This window comes from Crassostrea angulata, chromosome 5, assembly GCF_025612915.1.
Source record: "Crassostrea angulata isolate pt1a10 chromosome 5, ASM2561291v2, whole genome shotgun sequence".
NCBI classification, from domain to species: domain Eukaryota; kingdom Metazoa; phylum Mollusca; class Bivalvia; order Ostreida; family Ostreidae; genus Magallana; species Magallana angulata.
The window spans coordinates 6,203,949-6,231,021 of record NC_069115.1 but is presented as its reverse complement, the minus strand read 5'-3'; the positions used below and the strand labels follow the sequence as shown (position 1 = coordinate 6,231,021).

Sequence of the window (27,073 nt, the reverse complement as noted above, 5' to 3'; positions counted from 1 at the left end):
GTACCGGTCCCTTCATAGTGATAAATTTTGCCTGGTCCCTTAGTCTGGTCAATATACAAAATGACCCCAGGAAAATTGCTACAAAAAGTTTCTTCTGCTTTAAGTTATACTACATTACAGTGTTAACAACATTTTAAAAATTCACACACATATCATTTGCGGAAGACGCTGAAAAAATGATCTTTAATGTGACCACGAATTTTATTATATTTTATTTGCTGCTTTGCGTAAGTAGTTAACGACATAGATTCAAACAAGTAGGCAACCAGCTAAACTTGCAAACCACAATAATCGCCCAGTGCCATATTCCTTATATTTAACATTAGTTCCATAATCTGAAATAAAATATTTTAAAGCAGATGCCAAAAAATCCCATGCTTAATTTCTTATTGAACGTAAAATCGACTTAATATGTTTGATAAAAAGCTTAAATGGCCGTATTTTCTTAAACCTCAATGGAATTGGCAATATGTGGCATACTTTTTCACAGAATTGCGCAAGCTTTCTAATTTTAAGACAAGATATCGTTTCAGAAAATGTTAGTGTGATTTGAAGGTAAGTTATAGGTAACAAGTGACAGTTTCTGATAACAAGGGGAGTAGCTCCCTCTTGAATAAGTTTTTTAAAAAGATTTTTGTCTTTAAAAAAGAAAATATGTTTAAAGTAATAATTTTGTTCTTTAGTCTCTTTTGTGATGACCTAGAAAGCCGATTCGATTAAGATGACGTAACAAAATATAGTGCACTAATGTTGCAAGCATTTGATTATCGTGAAAAATAAATATGACACTACTTTTAACAAGAATACACTTTTTTATTATTAAAAAGGGAAACAAATAAGAAAATTTACTTGTACAATTGAAAAAAACCCCGATTGAAGCTTAGCGGAATAGTTCCACATCTGTTGAAGTCGCAGAGCAGTTAGAAATTTGAAAACAAAGCGATTGAAAGTTGAGTTAGAATCTACTTAGGCATTTTTAGGGGAAATTCTATCGCAGAATCAGATTCAAGAGCATAATGATTTCCTCCGACATTGTAGAGGAAAGCGATTTTTACTTCGAAGTTCTTTTTACGGAACAAATCGGACAGAAAAGCACAAGGAGTTAAATTTGACCGTGATCCGTGAATGGACTAAACACAAAAGGTCTGTGATATTGCGTTTGCAATTTTGACCGAGGCTTGTAATAAGTCAGAAATGAATTTTAACTGAATTAACTCCTTTGACAAATTGCGATTGTAATTTTCAAGAACGCCTCGTTACGATGTCGTAACATTCTGTTTACAGGCCTGACATGTTATCTAACATGAATCATTTATCCCCGCAATTAATGTTAATTTTTTTTACGAAAATGAATGAATAAAACTTTGTATAACAAAATACAGATACATGTATGTTTATTTTTTATGCCTAAATTATGTTTTCATTACGATATCTAAATAGGTTTGTTTCAGCACAAGTCGGTTAGTTTTTGCACATATAGAAAAAGTAGTGACCTAGATTATTCATGCGCTACTCTGACCTCTTGACCCATAATGATGTTATGCAGGAATAACAGCGGATTGCGCAAACAGTGTTATATAAGGGAAAACATTTGCAAGTGTAAATATTGTCTTGTACATAATTATATTTATGCCCATACATTGATCTTAACAGTTACCAAATTTCATTAATATACTTAAATCTTTCGTTCCATCTATGAACTGCAGATTGTGAATTTTTCAACATGTATGTACAGTTGAAGAGTTATCATACGTAGATGTAAAAAATATATAATATTAAAAATTTAACTTTGGTTTAAACAGTTTTAACAAAAAGATTTTCTTTAGCTCTACGCAATTGTTCATTGTTTTCTTTATGAAAAGGAAATATATAAAACATTCCATTTCCGCATATATGGACCGCTGCATGGCGTGTTCCTCACAGATGGGTCTCTAATTTGCTGCTTGTGTGCGCGTATTCTACCTGCGAGTTTGGCTCTAGTTTGTCCTATATAGTCGTCATCACAAATAGGATTCGTCATGCAGTAAATTAGCTTCTTTGATTTGCAATTCATTGCAGTTCTTGGAATTAATGGATGCGCCGGTTTGAAGAAAAGAATATTTCCTGCATCGTGGATCCTCGCATTAAGATACAATTGGTATAACGGGTTTTAAAGTAAATTTGGCTTTGGTAAGAATGTTCTTCAGATCTGGAGGTTGACGTCTGCTGTGAAGTATATCATTAGGCTGCTGGATCAGTTCTTGTTTTGGTTCACGATGTAACAAGGACAATAATTATACAACCATGTAAATGTAGGGGCCGACGGGCTATTTTCTGAAATGTCTTATTTCATTATATTTTATACTATTTTGTGCAATAGAGCTATTTGAAATTCAGTAATACATAAATTTTGAAATTACTTTGACCTTTGTCATTTATAAAACTCTTTATATACATGTAGTTATGTAATCATTTTAGTTAAATAATGCAACGCTCAATGTAGTTATTCATGTTAAATGTCATAAAAATTACAAATATATGTGAGAATGCTTATAGTAACACATGGTAGAATGAAATATCACTTTTACTTTTGAAATTACTAACGAGTATACTATACAAAGCAAATACAGGAACACTAAAAAACCGTTTTTAAACCATTTTTCATAACACAAGTCTCACCTTAATTAGTTTATATACTAAAATCACTATAAAATGCGTGCGAATGTTTATCTGTTTTTTTGATAGAACATAAAACAACAAATAATGATAGCGATTTCATTCGAATCCGTTGATATTTTAACTTTTAAAAACAGATTATTTCGTTGTATCTCCTTATCGACGTTCTCTGACTGTCGTATAGTTCATTATTTCACTTTGTGTTATAACTTCTAAAAGAAATTATTTTCTGAAAGTTCTTCTGAAGAGCTGATTTCTTTCGTTTTTCTTTTGTATTCATGAGATCTATTTCAGTATGACCTATTTTTATGTCACAGGAACCTACAAAGAATTTCCTCATTATGCAATAAAAAGACATTGGACATTTTGTAATTGATACAGATGATAATATATACCGTAAATGAAGTTAATATGAAATGAAATATTTAATATGTTTTCCTATAAATTATTTATATGAAAAAAAAATTCAATAGAACAAGTAGATAACACTCAAAACAGAGAAAATTAAGTTTATATTTTCTTTTTCTATTAATTAAGTTTTTTGATTGATTCTACATAGGATATTTATAATGCAAATATGAATGAAACTCATTATCTTTGAGTGACTTGTACTTACGGTCACGTTTCAATAAAAAGATCAATTGGACAAGACGAGGTATCAGGTTAAAAGGTGATGGAATCCGTCGGTTGTAATCACAGATAACTGTGTACCTCTGAAAGTGCCACAGTTTCTCAGAGTTTTCCTGTACCCTTTCAAATGTGTAACTGGAATAGTAGCAATAGTATCTTTTCTTAAAGGTGGAGACATTTTTATTAAAAACTACAACATTTCTGCATCGGAGTATTGCCTACACCTTATCACGTGTACAATGATATCAGTAAACTATAAATGAATTCTTATTCTGATCAGTATTCAATGATAAATTAATCAAAAGTCTACTCTCATTTTTGTTAATTTTCCCCTAAAATATAAAAATAAATGAGATTAAGGTTGTAAATACGTTCGGCGGATATAAGTCATTTGAACCATGCTCTAGGATCATGAAACTGTCTTAAATTTAAATTAGAATTTTGTCTTAAATCTCAGATTCAAACTTAGTTAAGATTAACTTCTTAAGTGGATCACAAAATGATCTAAGAAAAAACTTAGCTAAGATTTATCTTAGCTTAAACAACATAGTAACTCACGCAATTTTTCGACCGAATTTGTTAAAAAGTGGAACTCTTCTTCGTTTGAAGATTCCTATCGGCTGAATCGTAAACATTATTATATATCACAAAGTTTAAAAATTATATCTAAAAGATGATTCACACAAATATTAGCATATTTTCTTACTGGATAACATGTCAGTCATTATATATACAGACGTGTTTACACACTTTCACTTTAAAAAAGGGAAATAACTTCAATAGCAAGTCCACAAAGGAGAAAAACCTAAACTATAAATAGAAAACCCGAGGACAAGGGAGCCGCCTTATTTGCTGATCATTTCTTTAAAAAAAATCCAACGAGTGTCGCCATTTTAAACTTACTTAGTAACAATCTATAAACTTAAGTCTGCCTAATAGCAGTCTTAAGATTTAAGACAATATTTCAGACTGAACCCTAAGTCATTTTTTTTGTGATCCACTTTAAGAACAATCTTAAAAATTAAGTGCAAATTTATTGACTTAAGTCTGACTTAAGATTTAAGACAGTTTCATGATCCCAGAGCCATAACATATAAATGTAATGATAAAATGTTGCATAATTACGTAAATAGGGAGTATATTTATCACAATCACTTTTTTCAAATATGCATTGAATTATAGATTTCAATTGGCAAATGTTGACAATAAACACTGCTGATTTATTTGGGACAGAATTAAAGCTTTATGACAAAAATTAAAATTAGAAATAAACGACGAACTACCACCTTCCCCTTATAACTGACCCCTTCGCGACCATATTTAGACCCGCTCTTGATTTTCTATATGAAAGCCCTTCATTAAACAACCCCTGCGTTACGTAACAAGCGACTGTCATCTTTAGTAAAAAAAAACATGCTGCGACTTTTGGCACTTTTTAGATTTACAACATAATATAATGCACATAGAAAACCGATATTACTTCATTATTTTTATCTGTATATAAAAATGGTTATAACAACATCTTGAAAGCATCACTTGTGAAAATCAATAAAATTTTCTGTACTTTTTGTTTAACTTAGTTTCATAAAAGCTTAAAACTCAAAAAAGGAATTTGATTGTAAGTAAAATATGAATATTGACTTACAAATATTTGTTAAAATCATTTACATGGTGATATATATCATTACTTTTGTTATAAGGGTATAATGTATATATTTCGACATCGTCTTGTTAGGGTTCAAAGCTCATTGAAACAAGCAAGCATTACTCATGACTAAATTCTTACCTGAACATGGCAATAACAAGATTGACCAGGAGGAGATTGGAGAACAACACATATATTCCTGCAATGGCCCGAACCGTCCAATCCTCTTGTGAACACCCAGTTTTGGACGGGTCGTTCTCCCATATAGTACGGTTTTTGGTACAGTTAGTTGGTCCATTACCTGATCATAGGAATTTAAACAAACTCAGGCTTACATTCTATTATCGTGCTCAATCTAAAAGTGAAACATATCTAAAAAGCGTATATCCATTGCGTTTGTGTTTTTAACTGGCATGTGAGACAACTTCATGTACCTATAATGTGACAAAAAAGACAATTCCCATGGGGGAATACAACATTAACAAGACAATGAAATTACCCTGCATGGTTTACAGTAACAAGACAATGAAATTACCCCGCATGGTTTACAGTAAAAAAGCCAATGCATTGTTGTTGTTTTTTTTGCTATACAATCCAAGCTTTCTTTAAGAAAACATTTCATTTTGAAAGGTATATTTCCTAAATAAAACGTTTTATTTTCCGTATTTTAAAACCTTCAAGGCATTTATATTTTAATATACGCGTAACGATGATTTTCACCTATAGTCTTTTGTTCTTTAATATTTTAAGCAAATCAACATTTTTTTTAATTTTATATTATACATAAATACAATATATCTCTAAAAAGATTTTTAAAAAATTAATTTTATAAAAATGCAATAATGCCTCACGGGTAAGAAAAAATATTAAATCAGCATTAGTGTCGTTATTTATAACATTGTTTAGGATCAAACTAAGAGACTAAACGATTTCTTGTTTCATTTTTGTTCCAAAATGTACGATAATACATTTTTTTCTAAACAATTTTGATATAAAATATCAAATTCTCTCACCATCAACAGTCTCAAGATTTAACTCAGCGTAAAGCTGCCAGTACGGAAAGTAAATGATAGACCATATTCTCCAATTGTTCCAGTCATCTGACCATATGCTTTGGTGATCCGGCCACATATTTGCGTGGTAATAAATTCCAACTCCCAATACCACAACGACAGCTATAAACAGGAACCTTAGAAGATCTTTCAGCTTAGAAAATTAATAAATGAATTGTTTTAGGGAACATATTTTATCTTAGTAATTTTTTTTAGTTTTAGTTAACATTCAAACAAAGACAAGTACCATTTCTTTGATCATTATAATGGTGGGTCCCATTATTCTGTGTATCAAAAACACTTCTAATATTCTCAGGTACATGACAAGCAGAGAAAGAGCAAACATATTTCTAGCAAAAGTGAATGTCGGAGGAACTGGATATGCATGGCGGACACATAGTGCAATGGTGAGTAAAAGAAACGACAACAGATCCACCACGTTCCAGAAGTCGTTTAAGTGTCTCAGTACACGGGACCAGTAACCCCTGTGGGAACGCCCTGGTGTATTCTTGCATCCCTTAAATAATAATAAAACTTTCCACATACATTTAAAATACATAGTATCAAATATACTCTATTTTTTATGTAAGCAATGTGATAAAAAGTTTACGACCTCTCATGCTTTTACTTACAAAGCAAGCGATCAGTTCTTCAATAAAATCTCCGACAGCCCATACATACATGGAATATTCAAAAACATGGGCTTTGATTGTGTCATAAAATGGATCTCCGATACTTGTCAGAACAAAGTCACTGTACATGGCTAACACGAAGAAAAATATTACCTACAATAATGATTCAAATTACAACTTTACAAAATGCAAAAATCATAAGGAATAAATAACATCACATTGCTCTCATTCTTGTTTCAAAGATGGGTAACTACTAATAAATATAAAGCACGTTTGTAATTTATATACTTACGTAATTCAATAAATATTTGGTCCTCGGAGCAAAAATGAACTTCCTCGGCTTGCTCAATGCAGACTAGACAAAAAAACCATAGAATTACCTGTGAACCTGTGATTCTCAAACTACATGATCTGTCCATAATAAATTTTAACGTATTTGCGTATCTCTATAGATGTAAGCAAATCCTACACGGTATTTAACAGATATATATATATATATATATATATATATATATATATATATATATTTATATATATATATATATATATATATATATATATATATATATATATATGTCTATCTATCTATCTATCTATATATATTATTAGCACACACACCTTCAAAAAAGGTACTATTTTCGGCGACAATCTGTTGTACCACTGCTTGTTCATGTATTTTTGGGAGCACGTATGAGCTACCACATCGTACATAAAATTTTCGTATGCAAAAGTCAATGGACTTGAGTGAATCCCCCAGACAACTGTCTGAGTGTCCATCAGATCGATAGCTTGCTTTGTGTTTTCTTCATACATTCTATCCATTATGCTGAGGCAACGTCCTTGAAAGATTCTAAAGAAAAAGTGTACACATGTATATCGTATTCTGTGTTTTAAAATAGTAATACTATTCAAACATTAAAACAGACGAGTTTTATTTATTAGTTTTATTACTTTAATTTAAGAAATATTTTAAGATGTATATAGATACATTGAAATGGATTGAACAGCAGGCAATATGCCTATTTATGTTCTCTCCTGAGTTTTATTACTTTGAATGATCCTCTAGATCTTTTGATAAGACCTGCTCCTTGACATTGCTTGCGTTGTTGGAAAGTTCTTTAAGAATGGCCGAACATACTAGACCGGTCACTACAAAATAATTTTTTTTCTAATCAAAGTCAAAAGTAATGATAGCATTTTTCAAATAATAAATCATCGAATATTTATCTATCACTACATGTATGAGGTTTTACATATCCTTTATCAGAATTTGAAGTTGCTATGACCATCCCTGGCCTGCCACTTTTTTATGCACCTATTGATTTAATTAAGCTTACATAGTTGATCTTTGCCTCTTAGCCAGCAGATTTCTGCTAATTTTTTCCTATTGACGAAGATAGACCATAATAAAACATCAGCAACACTTTCATCTGTGAATGTTTCTCCCTGCATATATTCTGAAAAAGGTGTGAAATAACGGAGAACATTAATAATTTTCATTCAAAAAATACTTTTATGTAGAAAGAATGTTTCTACTAGATTAAAACACGCTTATACCAAACTCGCTAAAAGGAATTGACGCTTTTCAATTGTTTTTAAAATATTGTTAAGCTAACGAAAAAAGTTAAAACATACATACAAACAATATCAAAACTGTATTTCAATAAGAACTAAAGATTTTTAGAAAGTTATCATAACTAAGGCTTCAATATTTTTGAATTAACGCCTTAAAGCTAATACTTTTTTGTAACACTGGCACGCATAAATGAAAACATAATTTGATTAAAAAATAATTTCAAAGAATTAATGGCAGATGACGATAAAATTGTAGGCATAAGCTATTCCTTTCTTTAAGTACCTCAAAGACAAAATAAAATAAATAACAAAAAACCTACATTAAGGTAGACCACTCATCAATGTTTTTTATGAAGATTTCTTGAGATGTATTTCATTGAAAGCTGTACACAAAACACTCTTAAAAAGACAAAGATAATGGGAGGTTATGGACAATTTAATTTGACCTTGTTAAACTTGAAATGCGATTTTTGCCTGATTTGGATTTGTTGTCAGTATTTATGATTAAGCAGTTTTTTCTTGAAACACAGTTTTAATTATTTACAATGGTCACACTGAAAAGAGGGATAACGACAAAATTTGTGCGAAGCTGCATACATTTTTGTGTGCCCTTTTGAAATGAAAACATTTTGAATATCAATAATTTTATAAAATTAATCCAGTTTGTCTAGATATATATGCAGGATCATTATGACATAATAAAACATGGGGGTCAGTGATGTAAAATTTATGAAAAATGGCTTCAAAGGTAAAATTCTTGCAAAATTTTTAGACATTTTTTATATATTTGCATGATGTTATGCTTAATATCTATTACTTTTTTTTAAATTTAGTTATGTACAAGTCACAAATGACCTATAGAAGATGACACAAACCTAATAAATGTTAAAAATGTGAATGATGAATAAGGTGTAATGAAAAGAAAAGTAAATTGAAAATTCATAAAATTACTTGTTTCTGTCATTTCGACTAAAAAACCTTCCGCATGAGAAAATAGTTCCCTCAGAACTTGTTTGTTTCGTAAATTCAAATGGAGTTTCTTTACGAATGTTGTGTAATCATGAAATAATGATCTTTTGTGGAGATTAAGTGGCGAAAAAAAATCCACTAATAGGAACGAAAAACTACCTATTGCACATTGTAGCTCCATAAATGATAAATGATAAAACACGAATAGCTTTATTAATTCTATATTTGAATAAATCGTTTTAAGCTCATAATTTAGGTTTATTTTAGTCCACATTTCCTTTATCAATTTTCAAAATTGGACCCATTTCTTATAGAGTTTTTCAAATATCTTACTAATAGGAGCTCCAAACCATTGATGGCCTAAAACTGTTTTTATTGTCTGTATTTTGTTGACATTAACATCATATAAGATCATTGATCAAAATTTCGAGTTATTTTATCTTAAATTGATTTTATGTAGTTTATAGATTTTTCCAATCGCTTGTCAGTCAGTGATTTGAAATTATACACGAGTTAATACAACCATAGAATATGTAAAGGTATATGAAAAAACACTTAGAAACTTAACTTTTGCAAGTACATTGCCACAGAAAGTTTTTAAGAGAAAATTTTAAAATGTAAAAATTAGTCCAAATTTCCTCTGTTTCAATATTAATCTACTTTTGTCGTAACACATCTTCAAGTAAACAAAACATGGATATCAATATCAATATTTGTTGTTACAATGTTATTTTGTGTTTTTAAAACAACTTTGGATTTCAGGTATTGAACTTTGTAAAAATATTTTTAAAATCTCAAAACCTGAGTAAACGTAATCCTTAAATTAATAATACCATATTCCTTTAAAAATAAGATCAACATCTGCGCAATAAAAGGTGAGGAGTGAAATACCTTAGGTATACTTATATCATATTACTTTGTTGCCATGATGGATATTTAAAAAATCATATTTAAAAATAGTAGTTAAGAGAAACTGAGCATTCTGAAAACATTTAGATAATACTGTATACATCTTATTAGTAAATATACACACTGAACGTCAAAACAATGTGAATAAAAGTGAACACTCATAACTAATTTATGGTAAAAGAGGATAAAGTGTTTACCTTCATATCCCAATATCTCACAACAAAGTTTTTTAGTAGCACTGATCACAGAAACATGTTTTGTGTTCTTTTTAGTTGTCTTTCCATTCATTGTTATGTTTCGTTCCTTTATTTTCCCTGTCTGTAGCAATTGCAGACATAACGTCTTTGCTGTTGGTATTTGCTTCGAAACAAAGAGAATATTCTCATTGTTGAAATTTGATTCATTAAAATGATGATTTAAAGGATATAGGTAGAACCTATTCATTTGTCATAATTATAAAACTCTCTCAATCAAATTGTTATAGACAATGTAGCAAGCGGTCATTTTAATGTTGAAACAATGTTGTTTTAAGGTCAAAAAGTAACGTTGAATCAACGTTGAAATACAGATTGCATATGAAAGTCGAGACAACGGTGAAAATGTAACATTGTTTCAACGCATTGTTTCAACGTTAGACTGCAACGCTGTTTCAACAAAATATTGGTGTTGAAAATATGTTGATGTAGCGTTAAAATTAGGTCAAAACTAAGTAACTGTTTTTGTAAAATATTGCATTAAAACATAAATTTTTATTCATTTGTGCTGCTTTTTTCGTGCTTACACTTTAATTTTAAAATTAGATCCACATTTAAAAAGTTGCCCTTAAATCCTGATAGCGTTCATCTTTTGCCTGTACATATAAAATTCTCGTTGAAACGTTTAACAGCCTAAAACTAGTAAAAATAAACATAAAAAACTATGTGCATTGCGCCAAATGACAGCCATGCTTCTTGTCCATTATATGGAACCAAGGTTGTACACACAAAGTTCTAAAATTCGTAACGGTAAATTCATCAAATACATTCTGCAGACCGCTTTAAAAAAATATTCTTAGGAACCTCAAATGTGAATAAATAATAGTCACAATAGCCCAAAAGCAAAAATCCCAGCACTTTACTGAACGTGATATCTGTGAGGTGACTTCACGATGCGTAAGATCTGTATACCACTAGCATCATTAGCAGTCAAGCTGACATACATGTAAAGCAGTCTGGTAAATTACATTACACCGAAGATCAGCAGTGCTTGCAGTAGTTTTAAGCCCGCATTAAACTAGTTAATGAAACTAGCCACTTGTCGTATACATGCAGCTAAATTTCAATTTATTTGGCATATAGTTTAGGTGTCAACGTTAAAACCTCATCGTTGAATAACGTTGATTCAACGTTGAATAATTGTTGATAAACGTTGCAACTTTGATAAATCCATTCTTAAACCTTGTAAAAACGTTGCGTACCCTCCTGGTAGATATTTTATTTCTTTTGAATTTTTCCTAAAGTATAACAAGCAGGCCTGGGTACGATTACTTAAAAACTGTAATCAATTAATGATCGATAACATAGGGTAATGTTTTGTCCTGTTATCGATTGAAATCGATTACTTTATAACTTGCAATTGAATAATAATCAATTACTTTAAAAAAATCATTGAAATGTTAATGATATGTCTTTCGACTATATTGTATAACCTCTTCAGGTTGATTGGGTTTTAGAGTTAAAGGGGTATTTTTATTATGAATAAAATAAAGATTTGATATGTTTGAGACTTCATACCAATCATAATTAATAAGATAATCATACATTTTATTAAGTCTACTACTTATTTAAATCCAAAGCCATATTATAAACAATAAAGACAGCTCAGTCTTTTAAGTTATGTAAATGTTTTTTTTCCGGGATTTTACGACTTTGGGTGAAATCTTGACCTTGCATCTTTAGCCACTATAATTATTCTGTTCTTATTGAATTCTTAAAAATTCGAATTTGATTAGCATTTGATGGTTAAAACATTATACACATGTTGACTGGGGTCTCGGGCAACGGTTGATCTGTCGGACCGGCTCGCAAACTGTTGCCCAAGGCCGAAGGCCGCGGGCAAAGTTTGCGAGCCGGTCCGACAGATCAACTGTTGCCCGAGACACAGTCAACAACTGTTTTGTAATACCCCTTCTAATCAATATCACGTTTTCCCGGAATGTGACGTCACCGGTCGATTTTAACCGTTCCAATCTAACAGTTCCAGTCCAACAGTTAAAATGCTGGACTTTTTTTGTATAGAGTTATATAGTAACTGTTCTACATGAGTATAACAATATTGTATATATACAAAGAAATATGAGGAAACCTTGTTTTTTTCTGTGAAAAAATTGTTTTTGGGGCCTGTAATTGTTCTTATTTAGTAGATCTATGTTGGGGCTGTTTTAGTTAGTCGTTATCTTAACATCAAGGTGGTCACACCTCATAAACTGCATTGTGGATTCTTTAACTGACAAGAACAAACAAACTTAGTGACATTTTCAAAAAATTTTAATTGAAATTTTAATCTACACTCATATCCATCGCTTTGAATTAAACAACAGTGCACAAATGGAATTAAACAACGATGTCATATTTTATAAGTTGATGAAAAAGTTAACCTTATATATGGATAATTAGAGTATAGTATGTTGTACGTTGTTTCTCAAATACAATGAACGTGCTATGTAGCTCACGAGGCGCCTAACTTGGTTGGTGATATTTGAACATAATTCACATTAAATCCTATTCGAATAGGACAAACATACAAGTGTTCAGTTGAACTTTTTATGGTATACTAATGCTTGTGAATTTATTATGGTATATCAATGTTTGTTTCAGTGCATGGTTGTATTACTCACATATAAAATCCATTTGAAATGCAAACAGTCTTGTTCTTTAAACTTACAATCCTGGCATGAGATTGTCTGAAAGATATACACATCAAAATATAAATGTTAACTACCATACAAATAGGACCAATCAGATAAGGTAAATACATATTAACAGGGACGAAAACAATGAAATGATTCATTATAAAGAGACATGAAAATAACTACATGTCGTTACCTGTTCGTAAAGTTCGGAGAGATTGTCGATATTGAATTTAACACCTCGGTCCAACAAAACTCTCACATAATCACATCGGTTTGCTTTTAATGCCTCAAGAAGGAGAACCTTGATAAGTTAAAGAAACTCAGTTTCCGTTATGTTGTTTACCAAAATGGTTAAATGCAAACGGCAAAATGATAATTACAAAGGAATTGTTAATCTCAATATTTACTATGAGGTCCAAATTAAAAGAGTCGTTTAAATGACTTCTTAATAAAACGACTTCATATATGTTTTTGAATACCTCAATATAACAGTTACTTTTTAAAATGTGTATAAGAAAATACATTAGAAATAAAACACATTTAGCATACATCTCCACATTCCTTCATCAGGGGTTTTGCTTGCAATATTTGATATCCAAAATAAAAATACAACGGGAGTGAAGTGGAAGTACAAAAGTTTGGACTTTGCACATATGGTCTCGACCCCCATTTGAGTCCTTTTACTAGCTGATCATGGTCTATCAAATCCATACAAAAACTCTTCGAGGCTGATTGAGACATGTGTTTGTTTGTTCCAGCTGTTTGTTTTTCTTTCTCCTGAACATCTAAAATTTTAAGGACACTTCCTATTGTAAGAGTACTTAGCAACAAATACATTGTTACTAAATTCCATTATGTTGAAAACAGCTATGTCTATAATTTAGCTTTAGAACAATGATGGCCACGTAATATACCTAACATATTTGCATTTTAATTTTACAGAATTAGTGTTCAGATTTATAATGGTTGCAGAAGATATTTCATGACAATTGTGAAAAAATGGACATACCAGGATTGGAATACCGGGAACTCCTCTTTACTGACCAGCAACTAACTATTGCTTTCCCTGCAATACCTGACAAGACATGTGGGTCATCTCGGTCTAGATCAAACACTCCTACCTGTAATGCAAGTATTTAAAAATGGTTTTTGCTATCAAATAGTTGAAATCTTCTTTTTAAAAAATGCATGTCAGCTTTGTTATTGGTATTTGCCTTTAAATAGTCGACACTTTTATTGGATACATGTCGAATAAAGTTGAGTTGCATAAAAAAGTACTTCATGCCCTGCAGGGCAGATATCTGGTATATTTTGTATATTTATGTTATTTTGAACGACTATGCATTCTGGATATTTAATTTGTCAGACCTGGAAAAGATATGAGCTTTTCTACAATTTTTCTGTATATTTTATTGGAAATGACAATTCACACAACTTTTTCTATGTTATAAACAAAATGACACATCTCACTTCAGCAAGCAACTTTTATCAAGCAATCCGTTGATTAACTTCTCGGTCTAAAAAATAGTGTATTTAATTTCTTGGAGTGTATAAGAATATAGTGATGATAAATCACCATTTTTTTTAACAGTGGTAGTGTTTAATCACAACTGTATGGCCCTGGAAATGTCAGCAATACAATTATAAACTGTAATTGATTAAGCAAAACAGTTATTTAATGGACAATCTCAATCCATCATTTTCATACCCTACAGTTCACTTCCCTACAGCAGACAACGTTTGTTTACGTTTTAAAGCGGCGGAGTAATACACAGTGAAAGACAAAAAAAAACACACTGCTGTCGTACACTGGACAAACTGATCTCACACCGGAATAATGCGAAAGTAATTTTGTTTTCAAATGGAAGTGTTTTGCCACAAGTAGATGACCCTTGAATCTGAGCCACCAGTTCTAGAATGCAATTTACTTTTGAATTGATGTTAACGAAATGCAAACTGCGTTGAAAAATCGATAGCTTCATTAGAAGAACTCATATATTAGGTATCATTATCGCTTAAGCTTTCTTCGTTTACTAGATAAACGTTATTGGCATTAAATTCATGGATTATAAAATATTTCTTTTTTTACATTAGGCTCTCGGTATGAAAGGAACACTAAAGAATAGAAATGTCAACTCAATTAATTTAACGTCATATTCTAATTGTTTCACTAAATATTCAATTTTGTATTCATAACTTAATATAATCTTAATCAAATTTAATTCAAAGTCACATGTAATTATATTTAAAAAAAAATAACTCACCAAATCCCAATTGTCTCTGATTGTCTGTAAATTATTTTCCAGATTACTGAATTTGGGATCATCCAACTCGATATTGAGAATGATGCTGACATTTTTCCGAAGTATGTCAGGACTACAAAAGAGTTTGATTTATGGAATTCATCTGCTATAAATATAACATCATTATATGTTCCTAAAATGATTTGTTAATGTATTTTGTTTTCTTTTTCTTCTTGCTAATATATTTATATAGAACATCCAATCATAATTCAAATTTAAAAAAAAATGTTAATATTTTTCGAATTCCTGCTCTTTATGTTCCAGTTATATATAAGTCCAAATACTCGTCTATGTAGTCAAGCACCAAGTCAGCAGCGTTTCCCGATCCTTTCATAATGATAACAGGAATTTTGCCTTGAAGTGCTTTTGATATGTGTGAGATGGTGTCGATATCCCCTTCGCATACAAGAATAACGATTGGAACAGGGATTTCTAGAACAATTTTAATATAGTGTCAATATTAGTAAAATAATTGCAAGTTTCCATGCCAGTTTTTTTTTTTTTAACCGTCGAGTTCTTTAATTTGACTAACTGTGTGTAAAGGAATTTAAGATGCCATGCGCAAAAAATACTTTTACAATCCTATGATAAAAGGGGAAACACAGTAATATAGACAATCATTCAGGTCAACCCTATAATTTCAATTCTGAAAATAATTAGGTTTATTTCATTGTCGTATTGATGAATTGACAAAGAAGATCCTTTAAATCGAATTTGAATATCAAAGAAAAAAACTAAGTTATCCTTATTAAAAGGATAATTTCATTATATCGGGCAATGTTTTATTTAAAAGTATTGACAATAATTATTTTTTAAAAAAAACATGTTTAATCGCAATCAACATATAGAATAATTGATTAAACTATTTTTCAAAAAAGTTTTAGGAAAATTCACGAATATTTTGGTTTGTTTTTGAATTTTTTTTGGCATCATAAAATTCTAAATTCATTTTTTCCATGTACGTAAGAAATATATTAATGTGAATGAGAAATTCAAACTTCATTACCATGTATTTGTTTTTCAAGAAACGTTTACATTACACTGGAATATTGTTTGTTTATCTATGTTCAGAAAATATATTTGTTGACGATAAAAAATATTATCATTACTAAATTGTCATTATGTATAATTGCAAAACAGGACTTTTCTTAACCCAAGAAACAAATAAGTTGTAAACATACTGAATTCCATGTCTGTTCCAAAATAGAAGATTTCTTGTTCAGAAACAAATTGTTCAAAATCAAGCATAAAGTCATCTCCTTCCTCAATTTCACATGTGTGTATTGTAGCCATGTTCCTCTCTGATGGTTGTTTATCAGTCTAAAATATGAATTGCTGATTAAGTTTGCTGACAAAAGATAATTCGGACAAACATTTCTGTAGTATAGTTTTTCACTTACAGAAAGTTTAGGTTTCATGGTCAAGTGTTTGACTTAAGAAACACTGTATTAATTTTAGAGTCAGAAAAAAATAGGATAAGTATTTTCTAATTCATTTTAGAAAATATCCGACGTTGATTATTTTTTTTCTATTTATAGGACAGTATGATAACCCTGAGTTTGTTACTGATATTCACTAACATATTTGTTAACGATCCTCTTAAGATTACATTATATCAGCATTCAAATTAACAGTAACGAATATATTTTGAGTTTGGTCTCAGTTATAACTTTTAAAATTATAAATAGTGAAATCGTACGCCAACCAAGCGGAGGAAATTAACACAGTGATTTAAAAAAAAGAGATAAAGTCATTTCTGGTCATCTAAATGTATAAAGTCCAAGGAGCCAATTTGAAGCCATAAATAGTATTTGACTACTGATTATATCGCAAAAGAAGCAAATACATGCATGGATAACAGCTATTTAAGATATTTTACTGAATATATCAATGTTGAAGGTCGTAATGGGTGGTCTCTTGATTAGGAACTACTGTAAGTATCACATTTGGAGTATCCACGGTTACAAGGTATAAACCCAATAGTTTATTTCGGACATTGAATTATGTATCAATCAATCCTTGCAAACAATACTTTTAAAGTTTATTATTCTATCTAGATCAATAACGATTTGGCTTTTTCTGCTGTACCTTTTTACCGGTCATACTGATGAGTTTAATGTGTCTTTCTTGGTCATTTACTGTCCTTGTTTCGCTCCCAAACTCCATATCCTCGTAATGCTGATACGCATCCCGTACGACATTAGACACCCCTCCGCCGTTTCCTTTGAATAAGATAAATGTTTCTACAAGATAAACAAAAGCATATATAAAAAAGGTTTTTTTTTTACATGTCAATGAGAGAAAAAGTAAGAGAAATCTCCTAAATAGGGTTCATATTTTACCATAAACAAATTAGATCTTTTCGCACCTTCTTAACTATTTTGTACTTCATATACCTTTACCAATGAAAATGTGTTTTGCTTTTTTTTAAAACTTAGAAATTTCAAGGGGGTTTATTCACATAAAAGATATATTTATATGCATTCATTTTAGGTTTGTGTTTTACATGTTTATTTCGGTTTTACCCCCAACCTTAGGAATTTTATTGAACTGCAACATAGAAGTGACAAACTATATTCTGCGGTAAATTGATACCGTTTATATATTATTACCTCCCCCACTCTTTGCTGCTTCTATCAGAGCTGTCTGGAATACTGAAGTTGGCCAAGGACTTGGAACACAGCTGTCTGAGTCTCCAATCACCGAAAACACCATGGTGGGCGTTGATTTAATGAGTTTTCTGGTGGAACTTTGCTCATCCTCCGTGTTGACGTTCCTCTTGATATCATTCCACGTTTTGGAAATCTTATGAATAAATACGAAACCACTTTTGTTAGCGTAGAAAATACTTAAGGGTTATGCATAATTCTGTGAGAGTTTATGAGAGAAATAGTTTAAGCATGCATTGCACTCACTTTGTCCCTAGACCTCAAAATCGTCAAACTATAACACTAAACAATACCTATAGTAATGCATCATAATGCAGTTTTATTATATTTGTGAAAGGTTACTGTTTTATAGTATTAAAAAACGTATTTGTTGTTGTGTTGGGTGAAATCGGTGGTAATTCTTGTTATTAAAAATAATCCAGTCCTAAAACAGGTTGTTAAAAATGCAGTATGTTTAGTCTTCATTTATTGGTATCAACGAAACATACATCCAATGTATAATTCACCTATATAATTATGTTTTCTTCAAGAAAATAACAACGCTGTACCTACCTTTTCAACATATTTTTCTCGTTTATTAAGGTTAAGATGCCAAACCTTTAAGGTACAAAAAGAAGTCACTTAGGAGATTATAAGAAGTAAACACATTTGAAATTAAATGATAAGTACTACATGCATCAGTGGAACATTTTCAAATCAGATATCCTAATACCACTTAAGTGCACCTAATCATACTTTATTAAATAATTCTGACTCCATCTTGGATGATCAATTCCACTGTTGATATAAAAATGCGCTTTGTTTTAAATATTTAATCATACTTTTGAACAATTATCTTTACGAATTTTGTTTTCTCTGCAATGTTGTTTTAAGTTTACTTCTATATTGCTTACGTTACAACTGTTAGTTTCGATTACCACATGATACATGTATTATCAACAAAGATGCTTACAACAGTCTGAGATAAAACATAGAAAGACATTTTGTTTCATTTTTTTTCATAAATATATCGGTTTATCTATTTCTAGATAAGGCTAGACAGCATTAAGTAATAAATAAACAAACAGTACGTGTTAATGCAGTGAAACAAAAGTATATTATACAGGTTTCTGTTGTTGTTGGTTTTTTTAACTTTAAAATATGGTATCATAGTATCACTAAATACGTGCAGGACCATTTATCACCATGTATTCAGGGTATTAAATAGTGTACTGCATGACAATAGTTTTAAACAAACGTTAATAACTATCATAATAGCAAATACTGTCTAACTCCCTACATCATCAAATTTTGTCGTGAAAAAATACGTTAATCGATTACTCATGAATGTCAAAATAATACTTAACATTCCCCAGTTCTTACTTATCTGAAAAAGATGCATGGTATACAGAAAAAAACCATAGGCAAACACATATAAATTTAATCATTATAAAAATGAATTTCGCAATTTCTTTGTCAAATCAGGTATGTCTTTGATGCAGCAGCTGGAATTACAATTAGTTTTTTTTATCTGTTTTATTTTGTATTGATGAGAATGATTCAACCGAACCAAGTCTCAATAATTTTTTCTGATATATTTTGAAAAAAAAATTGCCAAAAGTCAATTATTTCTAAACTAAAAAAAAAATTATGATCTTGATTTTTTAAGGGTCATCAAAAGTTGATGATTTTTTTTTTTAATTTTTTACAATTTTGAAATTGGTCGGAAATTCCTTCGTTTTCACATTTTACCTTTTTTTAGCTCACCTGAGCCAAAGGCTCAAGTGAGCTTTTCTGATCACATTGTCCGTTGTCTGTCGTCGGCGTTGTCGTCGTCGTCGTTGTAAACTTTTCACATTTTCATCTTCTTCTCAAGAACTACTGGGCAGATTTCAACCAAATTTGGCAAAAGGTACCACTAGGTAAAGGGGATTCATATTTTGTTCAAATGAAGGGCCACGCCCACTTGAAAGGGGAGATAATTGAGAATTATTGAAAAATTTGTTGGTATTTTTCAAAAATCTTCTTCTCAAAAACTATTCGACTAGAAAAGCTTCAACATGTGTGGAAGCATCCTCAGGTAGTGTAGATTCAAGTTTGTTCAAATCATGGTCCCCGGGGGTAGGGGGGCCACAAGAGGGGGATCAAGTTTTTACATAGGAATATATAGAGACAGTCTTTAAAAATCTTCTTCTCAAAAACTATCAGGCCAGAAAAGCTCAAATTAAAAAGGGAGCATCTTCAGATAGTGTAGATTCAAGTTTGTTCAAATCATGGTACCCGGGGGTAGGGTGGGCCACAATTGGGGGATCAAGTTTTACATAGGAATATATAAAGAAAATCTTTAAAAATTTTCTTCTCAAAAACTATTTGGCCAGGAAAGCTCAAATTAAAATGGAAGCATCCTCAGGTAGTGAAGATTCAAGTTTGTTCAAATCATGGTAACCAGGGGTAGGGTGGGGCCACAATTGGGAGTTCAAGTTCTACATACTAGGAATATTTAGAGAAAATCTTTAAAAATCTTCTACTCAAAAACTATCAGGCCAAAAAAGCTCAAATTTGAGTGGAAGCATCCTCAGATAGTGTAAGTTCAAGTTTGTTCAAATCATGGTCCCTGGGGGTAGGGTGGGGCCACAATGGGGGGATCAAGTTTTACATAGGAATATATAGAGAAAATCTTTAAAAATCTTCTTCTCAAAAACTATTAGACCAGAAAAGCTAAAAAAAGAGTGGAAACATCCTCAGATAGTGCAGATTCAAGTTTGTTCAAATCATAGTCTCTGGGGGAAAGGGGGCCACAATGGGGGGATCAAGTTTTACATAGGAATATATGGAGAAAATCTTTAAAAATCTTCTCAAAAAGTATTAGGCCAGAAAAGCTCAAATTGAAATGGAAGCATCCTCAGGTAGTGTAGATTCAAGTTTGTTCAAATCATGGTAACCGGGTGTAGGGTGGGGCCATAATTGTGGGTTCAAGTTTTACATAGGAATATATAGAGAAAATCTTTAAAAATCTTCTACTCAAAAATTATTAGGCCAGAAAAGCTCAAAAAAGAGTGGAAGCATCCTCAGATAGTGTAAGTTCAAGTTTGTTCAAATCATGGTCCCCGGGGGTAGGGTGGGGCCACAATGGGGGACAAGTTTTACATAGGATTATATATAGAAAATCTTTAAAAATCTTCTTCTCAAAAGCTATTAGGTCAGAAAAGCTCAAATAAGAGTGGAAGCATTCTCAGGTAGTGTAGATTCAAGTTTGCTCAAATCATAGTCCCTGGGTGTACGGTGGGCCACAATAGGGGATCAAGTTTTACATAGGAATATATGGAGAAAATCTTTAAAAATTCTCTTCTCAAAATCTATTAGGCCAGGAAAGCTCAAATTTAAATGGAAGCATCCCCAGGTAGTGTAGATTCAAGTTTGTTCAAATCATGGTAACTGGGGGTAGGGTGGGGCCACAATGGGGGGATCATGTTTTACATAGGAATATATAGAGAAAATCTTCTACTCAAAACCTATTAGGCCAGGAAAGCTCAAATTTGAGTGGAAGCATCCTCAGATAGTGTAGATTCAATTTTTTTCAAATCATGGGCCCCGGGGGTAGGGTGGGGCCACAATTAGGGGATACATTTTTATACAGAAATATATAGAGATAATCTTTAAAATATTTCTTTTAAAAACTATCTGGCCAAGAAAGCTCAAATTGGCGTGTGACCATCTTCAGATAATGTAGATTCAAGTTTGTTCAAATCATGGTCCCTTGGGGTAGGGCGGGGCCACAATGGGGGGGATCAAATTTTATACATGTATATAGAGAAAATCTTTAAAAATCTTCTTTTCAAAACTATTAGGCCAGGAAAGCCCAAATTTGAGTGGAAGCATCCCCAGATCGTATAGATTCAAGTTTGTTTAAATAATAGTCCAGGGGTAAGGTGAGGCCACAATGGGGGATGAATTTTTACAAAGGAATATATAGAGAAAATCTTTGAAAATCTTCTTTTTAAAGACTATTTGGCCAGAAAAAGCTTAAACTTATGTAGAGGCATCTTTGGGTAGTGTAAATTCAAGTTTGCAAATTCACAGTCCCTAGTGATAGGGCGGGGCCGTAATGGCGGTTTGAATTTTTACATAAGAATATATAGAGAAAATCTTTAAAAATATTCTGGGAAAGTTTTCGGTCCAAAACTCAGTACTTAGTGTGAAAGCACAGGTTATGCAGATTTAAGTTTGATGAAACCATGATTCCATAGAGAAAAGTGGGGCCACGAAATGGGGGGGGGGGTATATAAAAATAGAGAAAAATCTTCTTACAGGTACAACAACAAAAAGGACTTTTTTGTTTTTTACCAAAAAAAAGAGGTGGATAAAAATTGGCAGATTTTCAATTTTTTTTAGCAAGATCTATTGTACTTAGTTGTCAAGATATTTTGATACTGTAATGCTAATTTGATCAGAATTAAGGCAATTCTTTCTCAGGTGAGCGATGTGGCCCCTGGGCCTCTTGTTTTTGTTATTGGTTATATTTTTGCTCTATAGATTCCCTTTTCTTTAGAATATTTATCACTATAGTAAACAGTACATTTTAAAACAATGTTGATATCTTGGTTTGGTAAAAAAAAAAATCTTAAGTTATTTTTTTTATGTAAGGTCACCTCGAATACGGGAGCGAATCATGGTTTATGTTGGCTTCATGCATACTTTCATTTCCAGTAAACGATCCTGTCGTAATCGCCATTTTTGAGTTTTACCCGATTTGTGTCAAAATCATTTTTTTAACACATAAACCTTACAGATAATGTGAGTTTTCAATAAAAACACGACACACGTTACAATCTCACACCTAAAAAATTGCATAAAAATAAACCGCTGTGCAAAGTGATACTTATCCTCATTAAAAGCGATATTATAACTAATTCCTATTATTTAAACATCTTACCTGTGTACCAGGTGATGAAGAGTCCACATTAGACATTGCTCACCTAATGACAGAATAAAAACAACACATACTTGATATGTTTTGGGTTTTAAAGCTAGAAATAAAGTCGCAATGTTATTTATATTCTTCTAAAAGATAAACAATTTTGTTAAATGTTTATGTCGACATATATTGGCTTTTTGGGCTAGTATTTTATAAAAGTCAAGATAATATTAACTCCAATAGTTGTTTAGAACTAGCGTGTATCATGTCATATCAAACATTTTCCATTTTAATATAATAAGTTTGTAAATGTAACCATGATTTATTCCGATAAATGATAATAAAGGGAAAAACGGTTAATCTGTAAGTTGCACTTTCAGTCCAGAAAGGTCGTTTAAAGGCAATGTTCTATATGTCAGAAAACAATTTCTGACGTGTTTCACGTAATATGTCTATTAGAGACCTAAACGATATACATTTATTTTAAACAAAGACAACAGGCCCACCTAAAAATTGTTTTAGAACAAATCAATAAAAATACTGACCATCTAAATCACATTTTAACTGCACGAACTGAAAACATGATTGGACTTTGTCATTTGAAAATTTGAAAAAAATAAATCGCTTTATTATTTTCAGTATGAATTTTACATAATTTCGTTGTTAAATTGAGTCTAAACCTAAATAATTTAATTCTGGTTGTAATGTGCTTTCTAATTTGCTAAAAAATGATTTTATATCCTATAAAGAATGTTACCTACGTCATAGTAAGACTAGCGTTAAAAAAAAGTACTGTTCTGTTTGAATACTTAAAATTTGATGTCATTTTAAGGATTACGTTTACTCAAAATGAAAAAAAAATCCACTGGTGATAATTAAAAATCATCTATAGTGTTGTATAGACCTTTAATTTTATTTATCAACTTTCAAAAAAGTAGGTCGATAACCTGCTTATTGAGTTGTTGGCCATTGAATATATTTTTTGGAAAATTCAAGGAAATCCTTCAAACTTTTACACTATGCTTACCTCTTTTAAAAATGAATCACAGTTTATGAATGGTATTGATTCAAAGCATAAAGCTTTCATTGACAATCTTTATGAATATTTCCTAAATCAGTCAAATCCCTACCCATTTTTTTTCCTTTTAACAAAACAAAATTATTAATAATACAAAAAACATTTATAGTACTAAACCAATTGCATTGGCCTTATTCTGCTGGCATATAATTTATATGCGGTCATTGATCAATTTTTGGAGATATGGTACCTTTAATCGTTTTTAAGCATTTTCAATATTTTTGTAGTGTGAGGCTCATCCTTATCTAAATAAAAAAAAGTGTGATAAACAAGTTAAAACCATGCAAAATTATCTTAACCAACAAATAAAATCTTAACTAATTATATCATAGTACAACCAAAATTATTTCAGTGAAAAACAAAATCTGAAAAATTTACTTTGAATTTCCTCTGTTTTGCTATAAGCTCAATTTTGTATCATCCGTTATATAGTAAAATTATCAGATTTTATGTCAATAATAGTGAATTTGATTGATACTTTTAGTAGTTAGAACGAATTTTACCAATGACATTTAACTTTATTACAAACCGAATTTGAAAACTTAAACTCTGGGTAAACAATGTCCCTAAAGGTCAAATGACAGTTTTTATCTACAATTTATTGCACAAAGTTAAATTATATGCATAAAATTCAATATATGTAATAGTTTTATACGATATAAAATAGTTTTTGACATTTTACGCAATTTTATAAACTGTTTAGGCTTCGCATTCCTTAGAAAATCGTTCTGAAGAGTACTTAAAGACGACGGACCCAATTTATTTCTACAAAAGTGATTTTCATGAACATTTTTCATGAGTAAGGTTTATTAAAGATATATCAAAACAAATAAGAACATTACATTATGACTAAGCTTTTTTATTTAAACAACTGTTAGTATTTCTTCTCTTTTTCAATTGAACATTAAAGTGCACTTGTGGGAGCTTGTGGAAGATGAAATAACCAGATTTTATATCTAAATTGAAATATGATACTTATATGATGATTTTAAATTGATATCATGTAAAAAAAAAATTGCCATGTCTTTGAAGTTTGAAAGAGGTGTGTCGTTATTATTTTTAATTTTTTTCATGAAATGTATTGCGCAAACTCAAAGAAAAAAGTTATATACACCATATCGAGGTTCATTTATGAAAAAAGACAACTATAAGAGTGTTCCAAACATGTTTTTTGATTAAATACTTGAAAAGTTAAGCACAGTGACATTTTTTTAATGGAAGCATTGAAGACGATCGAAATGAAATTGATTTGTTCACTGGCTCAAACTCTGTTATTTACTAACCTATGATAGTAATAAATAACTTGAGCTTATATAAAATTCACTACAGTACTGTGACATCCCCTAACGAAAATTGCGCATGTTAAATAATATTGAAAAGCGTATTGTAACATGTTTTAATAATACCATGTTCAGCCACTACTTAAAATGTGCATTGATGATGTAGAATAGCTAGATTTTAGATTGTGTTTTAGTGATTGTGACGTTATATTCAGAATTCAATGGCAATTTTGTTGCAAATTTTAGTTTAGTTTTATATGCAGAATTAAAATAAACTTCTGAGAAAATTTGAAGACTTTTGATTGCTGGATGCAACCTTCTCATAGGTTATACATGTATGTGCCTAATAAGATTTTATATATTAGTCAAAACAATGGCACTATGCGGCATGTAATCTTTTGGACATACCTGTTAAAATTACTAAGTATGCCATAAAAAATTAACGTCTAATACCGCCGAACCTTTTAATATACATTTTTCATTTTCTTAGACAGTGCCCCTGCTTTGAACAGAAATAAAAAATGTTATTGCGGGAAATCGAACGTATATATTATGTATAACGATCATTTAAAGGGTATAGATGAAAAGGTTTAAGGTTTAATGTATGCATAGCACTTAATATTCTTAATTCAAAGACTCATGCAGATAAATCTGCATGAAAACAAATACCGATAAAAATAATTGAATATCAGAAAATTTTAACAAACCCTACAATTTGTGGCCTGATTAAGGATTTTAAACATGCCACTGTAAAACGGGAAGACAGTTAAAAAATTAACTTTTTAGCTGAACAAATGTAAACACTACCAACCCTCCTACTCGGAATGACAAAATAGACATTAAATGAAAATCATTGCTTTGAAATTAAATGCGAATGTTGATAAGCGTTACGACATTTTTAAATGCAGTTCTATTTTAAAGAACTGGGTTATTTATTGTACTCTATCAATTAGACCTACAAGTGGTAACTTTAAACTTCCTGGTGCATATGTGACGGGATCAGATCATATTCATCTCTTATCGACATAAGTCGGTGCATGGTTTGGGATAAGATAACATTGACAGGTTAAAGATTGGACAGCTTTGTTTCAAACACAAATTGATTGTAAACTAACGGAATAAAATGCACAATCAAAGATACTGCATTGATCTAAAAAAAAAAACCACGTCAAACCCATGTTAAAGGTGTTCAGTCAGGTGTGGCGATTTAATAGGTTCAAAAGACACATCTTGTATAAAATAATGGAGAACTAGATAAACATGCATGTATGCTTAATAGAGAATCATATTTATCTATAATAAGAATTGATTTTCTAAAACATTTTTGAATAGAAAAAAAATCTAAAATAAACAAAAGGCAGAAAAAAAATATTAAAACACACCTCTTTACAGTATATAAAAAACCATGTCCAGAGCTCAATTACCGATATTCATATTTATTAGCCCACTTCAATTACACCTGTAAAACATTATGTATATATTTCATTAAGATATTAAAATGAAAATGTGTCCATGCCCGTTAAAACTGATAACATGTTAATATCTAGCAAGGTAATTTCTAAACTATTTACACTGCTCTCAACATGTTTAAGCGGGTATTAGCAAAAACGTCATTAACCGTTGCTAAAAATAGACCCCCACCCCCCACCCCCCCCCGTTCTTTGACTTTTTTGCTACAATTAAAAAAAATACAAAACAAAAAGCAGTTTGAATCAAATTAATAAAAGAATAACATAGATGAAAACGTTACTTTTCTTGTATCGTATTGTTCATGTTCCTGTGTCCTAGACTAGTCCTGTTGAAGATCTATCTAAAAAAGGCACTGCTCAAGTTCTTGTATTTCAATCTCTTTTAAAGATCCATATTTTCTAAAGCTAAATGTAGACCGCATG

General features: G+C 30.9%; 1 protein-coding gene and 1 pseudogene across 1 annotated transcript; both read right to left on the bottom strand.

Annotated features, from left to right (window-relative positions):
• The window catches only part of LOC128185841 (uncharacterized), an 86,238-nt pseudogene that overhangs the window by 28,540 nt on the left and 30,625 nt on the right, over positions 1-27,073 (bottom strand).
• Positions 690-27,073, bottom strand: LOC128185836 (transient receptor potential cation channel subfamily M member-like 2). The gene is made up of 23 exons (XM_052855508.1): positions 26,932-27,073; positions 22,842-22,884; positions 18,482-18,526; positions 17,873-18,065; positions 17,349-17,503; positions 16,442-16,580; positions 15,545-15,692; positions 15,222-15,333; positions 13,967-14,078; positions 13,507-13,742; positions 13,151-13,258; positions 12,943-13,008; positions 10,265-10,427; positions 7,952-8,071; positions 7,664-7,763; positions 7,233-7,464; positions 6,907-6,969; positions 6,615-6,767; positions 6,230-6,499; positions 5,944-6,136; positions 5,072-5,231; positions 3,272-3,420; positions 690-2,976 (listed from the first exon to the last, which is right to left on the bottom strand). Exons 2-23 carry the CDS (start codon positions 22,875-22,877, stop codon positions 2,849-2,851), a joined length of 3,081 nt encoding a protein of 1,026 aa, XP_052711468.1. The 5' UTR covers positions 22,878-22,884; positions 26,932-27,073; the 3' UTR covers positions 690-2,848.

What these genes read in the sequence shown, in the direction of transcription:
- LOC128185836 (XM_052855508.1), bottom strand. Translation starts at nt 22,877, where the DNA reads ATGTCTAATGTGGACTCTTCATCACCTGGTACACAG. An exon ending in TTCCCGGTATTCCAATCCTG is followed by an intron (nt 13,743 to 13,966) that starts GTATGTCCATTT and finishes TTAAAATTTTAG; the next exon opens with ATGTTCAGGAGAAAGAAAAA. An exon ending in AAGAACTGATCGCTTGCTTT is followed by an intron (nt 6,500 to 6,614) that starts GTAAGTAAAAGC and finishes TTATTATTTAAG; the next exon opens with GGATGCAAGAATACACCAGG.